This window comes from Lathyrus oleraceus, chromosome 5 (assembly GCF_024323335.1).
Source record: "Lathyrus oleraceus cultivar Zhongwan6 chromosome 5, CAAS_Psat_ZW6_1.0, whole genome shotgun sequence".
In the NCBI taxonomy this organism is placed as follows: Eukaryota; Viridiplantae; Streptophyta; class Magnoliopsida; order Fabales; family Fabaceae; genus Lathyrus; species Lathyrus oleraceus.
Window position 1 is genome coordinate 335,623,488 of NC_066583.1, and position 16,744 is coordinate 335,640,231.

Here is a 16,744-nt window from a genome sequence, read left to right on the forward strand (position 1 = left end):
TGATAAAATATAGAGTGTGAGGATGAGAAAAGAATTCATAGATTATATTTGTGTGTATGACAAGACCTTCAGTCTTGTGACTATGTACCAACATAAAAAAGAGGGATAAAAACCTCGTAGTTCGTGGTAAAAATTTCAAAGAAAGTTGGTGAATTAATTTTAACAAAAGTTTAAGAAGAGGACACCAAAGGCCAAAGTTTGAATGGGGTTGTTAGTTTTTTGTCTTTTGAAATTTAAGTCAATATGTTAAGTTTATTTATAAATTTGATTTAAGATTTTTTTTAATTTAAAATTCAATGGCATAAGGCCAAAGTTTCTAATCATTAAAACATGTCTAAGTTTGAAATCACAAGCAAATAAGGTTTTTGAAAAGAGGGACAAATTTTGAAATTAAAGAAGTGGGAGGAGATGAAGGTACTACCCTAAGCAAAAATTTAAAAGTTAAGAGTTGAAAAGATATGACCAATGGGATGCAATCCAACAAACAAGAATGTCATATAGAAACTCATTTTCCTTTGGACTTTGATCAAGCAATAAATAATAAGAAATATCCACACATCATAAATATCAAGGCATCAAATAAAGATAGCCACATCCAAGCAAGAATTCCAATAGCTCGTAGTCTTCAGTGTCTTCCCATGTAGCAGATGAAATATTCCTTGACCAACTTAGAACAAAACATCAGATATAGAGCATAACAAGATAACAGTTAAGCACAGAGACAAAGTAGCAGATGAATCAAAGAGATCCTCAAGTCTTACATCATATGAAAGTCACTGTCAAAGATAGCTCAGTCTCAAAATGTTGGCATTGGCCGAGTCCTTTAGCATAGGGAATGTTTCCTAATTCTAAGTCCAAAATTAAGATCAAGTTCCAACAGTCCACTAAATGTCTTTTAGGGTTTTTGTTGTTATTAGGTGTTTTAAGGTCCTAAGACCACATATAAGATCAAAATACACAAACAATATGTACAATCACAAGATATGGCTCAAATGAGCAAAGGGAAAAAGACAGAAAGATAAACAAGTTATATGGAATGTCAATGGCAATGAGTGATAAATAACTGAAATTTAAATTGCATAAAGCAAATGACTTGAAAGTAAAAGCAAAATGGATAAGAGTTAGTCAATGGTTAGTTAAATGTTAGTGTTGAATTCTAATTGATTAAATCATTCTTTGGAGAACACTCAACCATTCATTCACAAGTATGAATCCTTAAACCAAGACATCTTCCATGAGAAAAGCTCCAACTTGGATAATTCAGCAAGTATGCCACTAGCTCCCATGAAAGGAAAAAAAGTCAAGTCTCTATACAATGCCATGAAGAATGGGAGGCTTACAATCTCACTTACTAGAATGTTACGCCTTGAGGGTCAAATTTAGATCTATCGTAATTGGACTTATGTAAAAGTCACAACTATCTGAGGCGGGGCAATAAAAATATAGGTGTTAATGCATGTTGGAGTATTGGTACAAAAAACCAAACTCCTAAAACATACCACACACTAAATAAAATGAGAGGGGCATATCTCAGTCATACTTGTATTGATTCATCTGACACAAGTGAAATTCTAGTTATCAGACTTTGGATGTCACACGGGTTGTTATGACATCCAATTCTGCACAGACAGGGATTATGCAGAACTTAACAGTAAGTGCAGTAAATAACACAAGCAATTGTTTACCCAGTTCAGTCCAACATGACCTACATCTGGGGGCTACCAAGCCAGGGAGGAAATCCACTATTAGTAGTATCAATTCAAAGCTAAACTCACCCGTTTACAACTTATCACTTAATCCCTACCCAATGCAATTTCAATCTTAACCTAAGATCAGAGTTCCTACTCACTCCCCCTCAATCACCTCAGTGATTACTATCTTTAAACAATATTAAAGACAAGTTGAAGTCACACTTCAAACAACTCTTGATTGTGCTTCACAGCTTTAATCAAGATACACAGCACTCACGCTTAAAAGCTTTGAGTGACACAACACTTACAACTCAATGAACACCCTATGCCACAGCTATCATCTACTTGATAATGGCTTTGCTTACAAGATACGTCTAATACAAGACTCACAAAAATACAGCAGTGAAGTATGATGGACACACAAAATCTTCACGCCTCAAAATCCCTGAAACTGAATGAAGGAACGCCTTCCTTTTATATTGCAGTATCCTGGGCTTTTGCACCTGTATTCTCCTGAATTTTAGGTCACGCGAGTTCCCATAAATTCAACATTTAGGTTACTAACAAATAGGCTATTTGTTAGGTTCATTGAATGTAGCTTGGTTGTTGATTTCCTGGATTTTCTCTCAGTTGTTGAATCCCTGTAGAATAGCCTGAGAAAAAGCTGAAACAGAAAACTGAACAACCTACAATTTAGCATATGCTGTCAGGCATGAATGTCACGACATTCAGCTTGACATCAAGGTCCATATGCTGAGTCTGTTTTTCCAGAAAACAGACTGTACAATTTTGATGACGTGTACATGATCAAAAAGACCATACTACAGTAACAGCTTACATTAATAAATGTCAAAGTGTCTGACTTAACATTTACACATTTGGCCTTAAGTTAGTTCTGTTATTCTCTTGAAGAACAAACTAAGCTACATGCTGAAGTATAGCAGAACACCACTCTGTCTAATGTTCAGTAGCTGCTGTCAATGATGAATGTCATAACATCCAGTTTGACATTCAGTCAGTAGGCCTTATGCCAGGTCTGGTCTTTCCTTGATAACCAGACTGGAAATAAATACTAAGTTCTAACAGAACACCTGCTGTTCTATTCCTTAGTATCTGTTGACAGGTATGAATGTCACAGCTTCCAGTTTGACATTCAATAAATCCTGTGTTAGCTAGTCCTGCAGTGACTACAATGTAGTCACACATACATGTCATGACATCAGTCAAGACATTAGTACCCATCTAGTGTTTTACCATATAATGCAGCCAATAAAACACCTACAAACTCCCCCTTTGGCAAATTTTTGGCTAAAACACTTTGATCCCCATAACAGAGTTCATAGCAGCGGAATTACACACCTAGCAGGTATTAATACTAGCTAATACACTCAGAGTGGCAGCACACTCACACACATACAGAAGTTAAATAAAAACTTCACACACAATCGCTTCAGGGGAGGAATCTGTCGTCATGAGAGTCTGTTGTATAGAGACATCCACTCTGTTTGTCAGGGGTTACTCCCCCTTTTTGTCAAAAATGTTGCCAAAGCCAACAACATAACCAGAGAATAACGACAGAGTTACAGACTTGGTTTTACTTCACAGTTTCAACCAAGTTACCATCCACTTGATCTTGCTTCACAGCTTTGATCAAGTAACCACCCACTTTTGCTTTACAGTAGGTACCACCATATCAGATGCCATGATGTTGTTTCTGACATCCAGAACCACTCCTGCATGAACAGCATCCTTGAACTCCTGCAGGTACATTGGCCTTCTCACATTAGGGTGTCTCCTTACCCTCTTGTATCCACCCTTGTTGCAAGTGGCATAGCTATGATCTGTTGGCCAATCATAGCCTAGTACAAATTGTTTAATAGGCAGAGATATTAAACAATTTATCCCAACCATCAGTGGTTGCTATAAGGTCTCAGAGAGACATATTCCCAGTTTGCTCCTTAAGTTTTCAAACTGAGTAGCATCCAGAGCCTTTGTAAATATGTCAGCCAGTTGAAGATCCGTGGCTACATGTTCCAAAGTGATCACCTTGTCTTCCACCAGATCTCTGATGAAGTGGTGCCTAATGTCAATATGTTTGGTCCTGCTGTGTTGGATGGGATTCTTGGAGATATTGATGGCACTGAGATTATCACAGAATAATGTCATGACATTTTGAGTGACATTGTACTCAGTGAGCATCTGTTTCATCCAAACCAGTTGGGAACAACTGCTTCCAGCTGCTATGTATTCAGCCTCTGCAGTGGACAGAGAAACACAATTCTGCTTCTTGCTGAACCAAGATATGAGGTTGTCTCCTAAGAAGAAGCATCCACCTGATGTGCTTTTTCTGTCATCAGCACTCCCAGCCCAGTCTGCATCACAATACCCAGATAGGACAGGTTCAGACCCATGTGAATACAGCATCCCATAGTCACAGGTCCCATTGATGTACTTGAGAATCCGTTTGACTTGATTCAAGTGGCTCACCTTAGGCTCTGCTTGATATCTGGCACACACTCCAACTGCATAAGAAATGTCAGGTCTACTTGCAGTTAGGTACAACAGACTACCTATCATGCTTCTATACAGGCATTGATCAACACTAGGCCCTCCATCATCTTTGGTCAACTTCAGATGAGTGGGAGCAGGAGTCCTCTTGTGCCTAGCATTATCCATACCAAACTTCTTAACTATGTTCTTGGCATACTTGCTTTGGGAGAGAAACATAGAGTCCTCCATTTGGTTTACTTGCATTCCAAGGAAATAGGTCAGTTCTCCCACTAGACTCATTTCAAACTCAGACTGCATCTGGTGAACAAATTTTTGAACCATTTGTTCTGACATTCCACCAAAGACTATATCATCAACATAGATTTGAGCTATCATGATTTTGCCTTCTTCATCCTTCACAAACAGGGTTTTATCTATGCCACCCTTTCTGTATCCATTTGAGGTCACAAATTCGGTTAACCTTTCATACCATGCTCTAGGTGCTTGTTTCAACCCATACAAGGATTTCCTCAACTTGTATACATGCTCAGGTTGGTTAGGATCACAGAACCCTTTAGGTTGTTCCACATAGACTTCCTCATTCAGGTAGCCATTCAAGAATGCACTCTTCACATCCATTTGGAATAGCTTAAACTTCAGGATGCATGCTACCCCCAACAGCAATCTGATGGACTCAAGCCTAGCCACAGGAGCAAATGTCTCATCAAAATCTACCCCTTCAACTTGAGTGTATCCTTGAGCTACTAGTCTTGCTTTATTCCTAGTAATTACTCCTTTCTCATCAGATTTGTTTTTGTAGATCCACTTGGTACCAATGATGTTGGTCCCTTCAGGTCTTGGAACTAGCTCCCAGACTTCATTCCTTTTGAACTGCTCAAGTTCCTCTTGCATGGCAGTGATCCAGTATTCATCAGTCAGGGCTTCTTTCACATTCTTTGGTTCAACCTTGGATACAAAGCAGGAATTTGAGTTTATTCCTCTTGACCTGGTAGTTACACCACTGGTGGGATCCCCTATGATAAGATCCTTAGGGTGGTCTTTCTGAATTCTGATAGATGGCACTTTGGTGGTTGCATCTACTTCACATTCAGGAGGAGGTTCCTGTACTTCTTCAGACTTGACTGGACTGTCAGTTGAACTGTCAAGGAATGTTTCAACATCCTCCATGACATCGGTTCCTTCCTCTTTGTCGTCCACAATGACATTTATGGATTCCATCAGGACATTGGTCCTGTAGTTGAACACTCTGTAGGCTCTGCTGTTAGTGGAGTATCCCAGAAATATACCTTCATCACTTTTGGGATCTAGCTTCCTTCTCTGTTCACGATCTGTGAGAATGTAGCATTTACTTCCAAAGATATAAAAGTACTTCATAGTGGGTTTTCTGCCTTTCCATATTTCATATAGAGTGGAGGAGGTTCCTTTTCTCAAGGTGACTCTGTTGTGAACATAGCATGCGGTATTCATTGCTTCAGCCCAGAAGTGCATGGGGAGCTTCTTTGCATGAATCATTGCTCTGGAAGATTCTTGAATAGTTCTATTTTTTCTTTCAACTATTCCATTCTGTTGAGGAGTTATAGGGGAGGAGAACTCATGACTTATTCCTTCAGACGAGCAAAACTCATCAAACTTGGAATTCTTGAACTCCGTACCATGATCACTTCTAATCCGGACCACACAACTGTCCTTTTCCCTTTGAAGTCTTATACACAGGTCTTTGAAGACATCAAATGTATCTGACTTCTCTCTGATGAAGCTTATCCACGTGTATCTGGAATGGTCATCCACCACCACGTATGCATATTTCTTCCCACCAAGACTTTCAACCTGCATAGGTCCCATTAGGTCCATGTGCAACAGTTCCAGAACTCTGGAGGTTGAGGGATGTCCCAGCTTTGAATGTGACATCTTGGTTTGCTTGCCCACCTGGCATTCTCCACAGACTCTTCCTTCATCAATCAGAAGCTTTAGAATTCCTCTGACTGCTTCCTTGGATATAATCTTCTTCATTCCCCGTAAGTGGAGATGTCCAAGACGTCTATGCCACAGCTTCACATCCTGTTCTTCCTTGGCCGAGGAGCATGTTGTGGAAAAGTTAGAGACTTCAGGTTCCCACAGGTAGCAGTTATCTTTGGACCTGGTTCCTCTCATAACTTCCTGATTGTCACCATTTGTCACAATGCATAGCTCCTTAGTAAACTGAACATGAAACCCTTGATCACACAGCTGACTTATGCTGATGAGGTTTGCAGTTAGTCCTCTTACTAACAGCATATTATTCAGTTTTGGCACTCCAGAACAGTCCAGTTTGCCCACACCTTTTATTTTTCCTTTGGAACCATCACCAAAGGTCACATAGCTGGTAGTGTGAGGTTGAATATCTACCAGTAGATTTTCCATACCAGTCATATGTCTTGAGCATCCACTGTCAAAGTACCAGTCTTCTCTGGTAGAAGCCCTTAGAGCAGTGTGTGCTATCCTAGCATACCATTGTTGCTTCTTAATGGGAACATAGCGCTTATGGGTTTTATGCTTAGGCTTAACATGCAAGGCTTGGTTAGGGAAACCATGAATCCAGTAGCAGAAGGCTTTTATATGACCAAGCCTACCACAGTGGTGACACCTCCACTCCTGGTATTTCCTCTTCTGATGATCATTCATCCTAGTTCCTCGATGTTGAGACATTGGCTTTGACTTCCGCTTGAACTTCTGAACTTTAGCCTTTGGGCGTTTGTGTTCAGTTGAGGATCTTTTCCCAAATCCAAGGCCAGATTTGGTTCCAGACTGCTGTCCCACCTTTAGAATCTCTTCCAAGGTGTCAGTTCCCTTATTCATCATTCTGATGGATTTAGTCATCTGATTCAGCTTGGAGGTCAGCAGGGTAATCTCACCATTTAGACCCTCTATGACAGACAGTTGCTTCTGTCTCTCATCTTCCAGTTCCTTGATGAGTTTCTTTTGCTTTTCTCCTTGTGCACGCACTTCTGCACTGGTGGAACACAGCTTCTTATAGGCTGCAGCAAGTTCATCAAAGGTCAGTTCATCTGCACTTGAGTCATCTTCAGAGGCACAAACACTGGTTAGTGCAGTGACATGTTTGGCAGATTCTCCTTCAGATTCACTTTCAGAGTCTCCTTCAGACCATGTGATAGCTAACCCCTTATTTTGCAATTTGAGGTAAGTAGGGCATTCAGCTCTGACGTGTCCATACCCTTCACAACCATGACACTGGATTCCCTTGCCGTGATTGAACTTCTCATCAGAAGTTGATCTTTTCTTAATGTCAGACGGGATGTTCTTGACATTGGGTCTACCTCTTTGATTAATCTTCTTCACGAACTTGTTGAACTGTCTCCCAAGCATGGCTAAGGCTTCTGATATACTTTCATCACCTCCAGTATATCCTGCTTCTGACTCCTCTTCAGCATTAGATACAAAAGCTATGCTTTTGTTCTTCTTCTCAGCATACTCACCCAAGCGCATTTCAAAGGTTTGGAGGGAACCAATGAGCTCATCCACCTTCATGTTGCAGATGTCCTGCGCCTCCTCTATGGCTGTGACCTTCATAGCAAATCTCTTAGGCAAGGACCTGAGAATCTTTCTTACAAGTTTCTCTTCAGCCATTTTCTCACCTAGTCCACCAGAGGTGTTTGCAATTTCAAGAATATTCATGTGAAAGTCATGAATAGTCTCATCCTCTTTCATCCCCAGATTTTCAAACTTGGTGGTCAGCATCTGAAGTTTGGACATCTTCACCTTGGAAGTACCTTCATGAGTTACCTTGAGGGTATCCCAAACTTCCTTAGCTAGTTCACAGTGGTGTACCAGCCTGAAGATGTTCTTGCTGATTCCATTGAACAATGCATTCAAGGCCTTGGAATTTCCAAGAGCTAATGCCTCTTGCTCCTTGTCCCACTCTTCTTCAGGAATCTGCACACTGACTCCATCTTCACCTGTCCTCATTGGATGTTCCCATCCTTTGTTGACAGCTCTCCAGAATTTGCTGTCTAGAGACCTTAAGAAGGCTATCATACGAGGCTTCCAGTCATCATAATTAGAGCCATCCAACATGGGTGGTCTGTTTGAGTGTCCTAAATCCTTGTCCATGGTACTAGAAAGTAACTTCCCTAGATCTCACCCAGAAATTCACAGGCAGGGTGCCTGCTCTGATGCCAATTGAAATTCTAGTTATCAGACTTTGGATGTCACACGGGTTGTTATGACATCCAATTCTGCACAGACAGGGATTATGCAGAACTTAACAGTAAGTGCAGTAAATAACACAAGCAATTGTTTACCCAGTTCAGTCCAACATGACCTACATCTGGGGGCTACCAAGCCAGGGAGGAAATCCACTATTAGTAGTATCAATTCAAAGCTAAACTCACCCGTTTACAACTTATCACTTAATCCCTACCCAATGCAATTTCAATCTTAACCTAAGATCATAGTTCCTACTCACTCCCCCTCAATCACCTCAGTGATTACTATCTTTAAACAATATTAAAGACAAGTTGAAGTCACACTTCAAACAACTCTTGATTGTGCTTCACAGCTTTAATCAAGATACACAGCACTCACGCTTAAAAGCTTTGAGTGACACAACACTTACAACTCAATGAACACCCTATGCCACAGCTATCATCTACTTGATAATGGCTTGGCTTACAAGATACCTCTAATACAAGACTCACAAAAATACAGCAGTGAAGTATGGTGGACACACAAAATCTTCACGCCTCAAAATCCCTGAAACTGAATGAAGGAACGCCTTCCTTTTATATTGCAGTATCCTAGGCTTTTGCACCTGTATTCTCCTGAATTTTAGGTCACGCGAGTTCCCATAAATTCAACATTTAGGTTACTAACAAATAGGCTATTTGTTAGGTTCATTGAATGTAGCTTGGTTGTTGATTTCCTGGATTTTTTCTCAGTTGTTGAATCCCTGAAGAATAGCCTGAGAAAAAGTTGAAACAGAAAACTGAACAACCTACAATTTAGCATATGCTGTCAGGCATGAATGTCACGACATTCAGCTTGACATCAAGGTCCATATGCTGAGTCTGTTTTTCTAGAAAACAGACTGTACAATTTTGCTGACCTGTACATGATCAAAAAGACCATACTACAGTAACAGCTTACATTAATAAATGTCAAAGTGTCCGACTTAACATTTACACATTTGGCCTTAAGTTAGTTCTGTTATTCTCTTGAAGAACAAACTAAGTTACATGCTGAAGTATAGCAGAACACCACTCTGTCTAATGTTCAGTAGCTGTTGTCAATGATGAATGTCATAACATCCAGTTTGACATTCAGTCAGTAGGCCTTATGCCAGGTCTGGTCTTTCCTTGATAACCAGACTGGAAATAAATACTAAGTTCTAACAGAACACCTGCTGTTCTATTCCTTAGTATCTGTTGACAGGTATGAATGTCACAGCTTCCAGTTTGACATTCAATAAATCCTGTGTTAGCTAGTCCTGCAGTGACTACAATGTAGTCACACATACATGTCATGACATCAGTCAAGACATTAGTACCCATCTAGTGTTTTACCATATAATGCAGCCAATTAAACACCTACGACAAGGTCATTGATAAATCAATTAGCATTTAGACATTAGAGATTTTATTGGTCAAATGAGGGAATAAGAAAGAATAGGGATGAAGATGAAGAGGGAGTGGGAAATACAAACACAAATCATGAGAGGAATTTCATATGATCAAAACTATCCATTCATTTTGGGAGATGAAATGTACATTTCACCAATCCCCTAAATTCAATGGTTTTGATCCAACAAAAGTCAAATCAACCATGACCAAGGCGCAAACAGAAAGTCAAACATCACAAGACCATAAAAATGGCTAAACACAACTTTTAAACATTTACTCAATTAAAAATCAATTTAAAAATGAATTAAAATGCATTTTAATTTGGATAAAACCTCAAATCCCTTCAAAACACCAAATAAATGGCCAAAGGATTTATACTAGGTCAAACAAGGTCAAAGGACCTTAGACAAAAAATTTCATGATTTTTAAAAAGTCAGAAGTATTTTTAAACAATTGAAAATATGCACAAGAACATTTAATTCATGAAAAATACCTAAATTAATCCAAAAAATAACTTTAATTCAGAATATGGAAGAGAAAAATATTTTTTTTGGTGAAAGTCCCAAAATTTTTGGATTAAAAATGAATTTATTATGAATTATACAAAATAAAAGAATTAAATGGAAAATAAAAAATACCAAAAATCAGGGGCCATCAGATCTCCCTCATTAATTGAGGTGGAAGATTTGATGGCCAAACGCACGCTATCCATGATGCACCTCAGCTAAAGCATCACACGCGTGGTAATCACAAGGAAAGGCTGAGATTAAAACAATTGAAATGGATCAAAAGGTTGAGATAGTGTCAACGCACCACCGGAGCCCTAGCTCCGATCTTCTTCTCCGGTGGACCTCACTGGACGGGTCCACCACCAACCTTCACCAAATATATTGAAAGATACATGGATTTGAATTTTGAGGATCATGAACTGAGTTGCTTTGAGTTGATCTCAAAGCAACTCAATCTTATTGCCTACATTGGTAGGACTTCAGCAAACCAAAAATCAATCAAAATAGTTGATAAATGAGGGAGAATCGAAGAAGAGAAGTTTCTGAAATTTTAGCTTCGGGTAGCTTCAAACCAACTTGATCTTGCTTTCAATTTGTCTTAGCTTGACTCTAGAAGCTTGCAGGACGTGAAATTGATCAAAGAAAGGCTTGGATTCTTGGAATTTCAATCTCAAAACAGAAGGAGATTTGAAACTCGATTTCAAGTGAAATCTTCAAATTTATCCTTTAATAAAGGTTAGGGAGGCAATTGTTCAAAGCTTGGGAAAGCAGGGTCCTCCTTCTAATCACCAAGGTCATGTATATATAGGGTATCAAGTTGCTTTTCACACACCTTCCATTTTTGCCAATTTTAGCAGCTTTGCTTGCATGGATGCATGGGCGTGTACAAGGCCAAATTCATGGTGCTAAATGATCCAATGTTCTGTTCTAATCAACCTGAAATGATGTCACATGGTCATGCATTATGGAAATGAATTTTGAACATAAATCTTACCAAATGAAGCCTTGTAAAGAACCCATGCATAAGTCCTTCAAATTGTATCCAAATCAGGTGATCTTGGACTTTTTAGAAAGGTGAAATCTAGGGGAACAATTTTCATGTTGAACACTTTTCCATTTGGAGCTTGGACCATGATGAATTTTGAGATGGAAGTTTTAGAAATCAAACTTATTTGAAAATTTTCTAAGTACCAAGTCAAATAACCACTTCTTCCACCTTGAATAACTTTTTCTATGAGTTTCTAATTGAAATTCTGGTATCAGATATGAGATGTCGAAGGTAATGTCACGACACTAATATCTGAACAACAACTAAAATATAAACCAGATAAAAGACAAAGAAACAATAGAACAAGTGACACAAGCAATTGTTAACCCACTTCGGTGCAAACTCACCTACGTCTAGGGGCTACCAAGCCAGGAAGGAAATCCACTAAACAGAATTAGTTCAAAGACTCTTAGTAAACAACTTCAAGTTATAGTCTTTTCACCTAATCTCTACCCGTGTTACTTATATCTAAGAACTCTTAGATATGAGACCCCACTCACTCCCCCTCAATCACAGCAGTGATACAAAGACAAATATTACAAAGAAAGAAGACACTCTTCAAGAACACATACTTGATCTTGCTTAAAAGCTTCAACCAAGTAAACACACACTCATGCTTCAAAGCTTAGAGTGGACAAATTACAACACAAAAGTCAGTCCAATTCAATCATCAATAGGATGAATGAATGGCTCATAATACACAAGCTCACACAAGACTAAAACCCTTATTCTCTCTCACTATTTCGTTCGTTCTTCTTGTGTATTAAAACCAGGTTTCATATGGCCTTTAAATAGAAGCTTTCAAATGGGCCTGGACATCATAAAACCCTAAATCTATTTTCCTTGCGTATCTTCTAATTCACGACAGCTAATCATCCCTTATTGGAAAACAGATCAATATGGTTTTAAATCAAATTACTCCTTGAATAGCGCATTCAATCTCCACATCAATCACACACATATTTGCATGAAAAGCGCAATCAAAAGATACATAACATTCAGACTGAATGTTCTATATACACATGTCTTAACATCGGGTCTGACATCTCAGCTAAATCCTGCACAACCATATTTAAACATCCTGCAGGAAACTGATATCACATGTCAAGACAACACTCGTGACAATTTGTGATAACTCTAGGTTTTACCAAAATTGATGCCAACACATAGAACCAACAAACTCCCCCTTTGGAAAATTTTGGCTAAAACATACATCAGATCATACGTTTCACGGTTTCAGTTCAGCAGCAGAAGTAAACATACACATATTACTAGCAAAAATAGCAACTAGTAAACACATAGTAAGCACACATGCGCTTGTGCTCAGAACACACCACCTCCCCCTTCAGCTAGCACCAGTCTGCTTTACACAGACATAACACTTCCCCATCTAACATCATCTGTAACATCATCTATAAAATCATCATCTCCAACATCAACTATAACATCATCTAGCATATTATATTTCTACTTCTACTTCTCCCCCTTTTTAGCCAAAAGAGACCAAAGAGACAAAATAAATGTCTATTCAGTCAAGAATCAGAATGTCAAAAGTTAAGTGTTACAGAACTAAGTACAAAAACAACTTTAAACAAGTTGGGATACAATCCAAAAATCTAGAAAATCCAGAAAATCCAGAAAAATACGCATCAAAGAAGCATAACATAACTGCCAAAATCCAGAACATCCATCAACACAAAAAAAAAACATCATCACATGAAAGGGGGCCAACTTCAAAGGATCTAATCAGAGGAGCTTGAGCTTGTAGCTTCATCAGCATCATAAACAGAATTGCCACTTGTCTCATCATTAGTTGCAGACCTCTCACTAGAGGTTTAGGCTTCAGCTTCCTTAGCCTATTCAATATTATCACCTTCAGCTTGCTCCAAGCTTGCAATCAGGGCTTCCAACGATTCTTTCCTGGTTGTTGCTACCCTTATTCTCGCACCCAGCTCTTTACATATTTCCTTCAGCTTAGCAAGAAGCCCACCTTTTGGGGCTGGCTTTTTCACAGCAAATGTCATGACAATGTCTTCGACATGACTGCCTTCAAAAAATTTATAGTGTACTGATAGAGCAGGTTTTCTTCTACTTGGTAGGTCATTAGTACTCAGAATCCCAGGGTGTTGACTCAGGATGGTCCCACAAATCATGGAGGGAAAGTCTATAGGCAGTTTCACTATGTTAGTAAAAGCATGCTTGACAATCTGTTCAAACATAAACCTACCATAGTCAAATTTGAGTTTGGTTCCAACAACAAAGATGAATCTTCCAAGGGTATTAGAAATTATGGAAATGTGGTTGGTAGGCACCCAATTTGCAGATCCTATTTTATGCAATATGGCATACTTAACAGTCAGCTTCCCAACAGGAAGATGCTTTTTACTAGGCCACTCCTTCACCCGCCTTGCTATAATTTCTCTACAGACCTTATTGTCTGTAGCTTCCAATTCACATGCACCCTCTATACCTCTTCCCAGAAACATGTTAATGACAGTGGGAGAAAATGTGATACACTTACCTCTCACAAAAACTTTGCAAAATTCCTTGCTGTTTTTATCAGCAATATCTTCATAAATGTTGATAATGAATTCCTTAACCAGTCCCTGATAGCACTGAGATAACCCAGCCACAGTCTTCATTAACCCAGTATTTTTAATTATGTCCATGACCTCTTTAACTTCAACAACATCCTTTCCTAACTCTCTCTCTACAACCACCCTTCTTTGAATCACAAACTTCCATTTGGCAGCTCCATCTTTAAGATGGAAAGAGATATTGTCCAAATGCACAACAGCAACTTTAACAGGGAACTTCCTCACAGTTGTCCTCTTCACAAGGGAGATGTCAGGGACATTTTCCTCAACATCTCCATCAGACTCAGAAATTTCTCTAACCTTCCTCTTCTTCACATCAACTTTGCTCCAAGATTTGGAAGGACCTACACCAGTAGTCATCATTTCAGCCACAGATCTACCTTTTCTAGTCTTCATACGCTTAGCCATACTAGGATTTAGGTGATGAAGTAAGTTATCATCTTGATCATCAGACCTATCATCCTCTAGGTCAATCACATTGTTTGCAGAATCATGCTTCTCAGATTGTGAAGCATTGGCAGTTGTAGATGCCACAAATTTTTTACCAGACACAGTTTTCCCTAGAGAGCATAAACCTTCAGCAGCTATGTCCTACTCAGATCTAGAGGAATCATCATCCTTCTCACTATGAGGTTCAACCCAGGAGAGGGGTACATTATAGATAGAGGAGTAGAGACTCCCTTCACCGAATGCCCTTCATTAAGTATTATAGTGACTAGGTTTCTTATGACACGATCAGTGTGGTGCATATCTTCCTTAGAACTAGTGGCATGAGTAGAGCTAGAAGGGATACTAGAGCTGTTACCTTGAGTGGGGCATGCAGAGGCTGATGCATCCATTGGATGATTTGAGTCAGGGGCTTCGCCTGGAATAACAGACAGAGGGACCACATCCAAAATTTCAATATCGAGAAAGTCCATGGAAGGAGTGCTATCCTTGTGAGTAGGCTTAGTAGTTTTTGAACCAGATGGAGTTTAATGTTGTGACATCTTGTAGTTTTTATGGAAATTATTTAGTTGCCCTAGCAGCGGAGTTTGAGGAAGAAGCAGGGAGTTGGAAATGTTTGAGTAGGTAGTAAGGTTGCGTGTGAAAAGGTAATAGATGGTATTTCCAAGATTAGGTGATGATTTACCATAAAGGGGGCGCTGTATTTTAAGTAAGCAGACAATAATTTGATTACCTTTTCCACTCCATATTAATTGCTACAATTTTTCATAAATACAAATCCCTAATTTCCCTCTTAGAAATTCAAATTGATTTGCATCCAAGGCTTTTGTAAAAATATCAGCTAATTGCATCTCAGTAGTGTAATACCCCAAAATTTACCCTTCATTTTTCCTGGAAGCATGGGATTATGTTTTACACTTCATTAGCATAATATTAGGTCATACTCATTGCATACTGCATTAGTGACATGGAGATCAGGTTTTGATCGATCACTCCTTAACAGAAGGAGCCCACACAAAGCAAGATTGAGAATTGGACTTCATTTTCTAAGTATACAAGTCTCAAGGGTCTCAGGGGGGTCCAAGTATCTTGTTATGGTCCTCAGTTCATCAGTGAAGGATTCAAAGTTATCAGAGTGTTCATATGGATTTAATCAGAAATCAGGGTTTCATGGCTACCTGCAACAGACAATGTTTCGTTGGAAGTAGAGGATGTCATCCATGTCATGATTAGAGAGGCATCTTGGCCTAGGAAGATTCACAATTATCTCAGAAAGATCCATTGGCAATCAGTGCAATCAGTTCCTAATCATTTTGCCCTAAAACTAGGGTTTGGTATAAAATCAGTTTATTTCTGATTCTTTGGGTGAATCTCTTTTCCATGGCCCTCCATATGTCCGCAAGGGTCTACATACAAAAAATCAGCTATTTATTTGAGCTAGAAGTGCTTCAATTGATCAATGGAATCGGGAATCAGACAGTTTGAGAAAAGTCAACTGTGGGGCCAGAAAAGTTAACTCCTGACATTTTGAGAGTGGAATCTCAAAATCCATGCCTATGGGATCCTACATGTGAAATTTGATCAAGTTTGGATCATGGATTCATCATTTAATCAGGAATTGGAAAAGTTACTTAATTTGGAAATGGTTGACTTTCCATTTAGGGCATGTTTTCATGATTGTTGCACTCACTTTGAGCCTATTTTCCATCAAGATAAAAGCTCCATTTAAAACTTTCTCCAACATGAAAGTTGTTCCTCTTGTTCCAAGCTTTCTAAAGATATAAAGTTTGCTCCATTTGGATCAAAATTGAGAAAGTTATGCTTAGTCAAAGTGAGACATATTTTTGGGACACTTAGAAATTTTTAACAACAATTGTCAAGACTTTCTTCACAAAAATTTGTCAAGACTTCTTGGCCAGTTATCTTGCACTTCAAGGCATTATTTGAAAATACTTTCTTCACAACAATTGTACCTTGCCATGTTCTCTTTCACATCCTTTTAGAATCATCTCATTTGGATCCATGGTTTGAGAGATACATTCATTTAAAGTGGGCACCATGACTTGATTTTCTAGGCAGATTTTGGGCCTGGCTAGCCCAATCAGATTTTCTAAGCATGCTGCACAAACCAATCACGTTTTTTTACCTCTTTTGGCCATGCATTGGACATCCATTCACTTAAGTTTCGCCCAAAATAACAACATTTTACACCTCACTTCACACTTTTATTCTTATGGATAAATCACTTATTAAAAAGCCCATGAGAACACCTAATCCACCCTATTTAAGAAACTGAAACCCTAACCCTAAAGGAGAATTGGAATTT

At 38.9% G+C, this 16,744-nt stretch overlaps 1 protein-coding gene across 1 annotated transcript; it reads right to left on the minus strand.

The window, feature by feature from the left end:
* Positions 1-13,230: 13,230 nt before the first annotated feature.
* On the minus strand, positions 13,231-14,891 carry LOC127080523 (uncharacterized). Its single transcript, XM_051020842.1, has 2 exons — positions 14,658-14,891; positions 13,231-14,562 (listed from the first exon to the last, which is right to left on the minus strand). The coding sequence occupies exons 1-2, from the start codon at positions 14,889-14,891 to the stop codon at positions 13,231-13,233; spliced, it is 1,566 nt and encodes a 521-aa protein (XP_050876799.1).
* Positions 14,892-16,744: the final 1,853 nt, after the last annotated feature.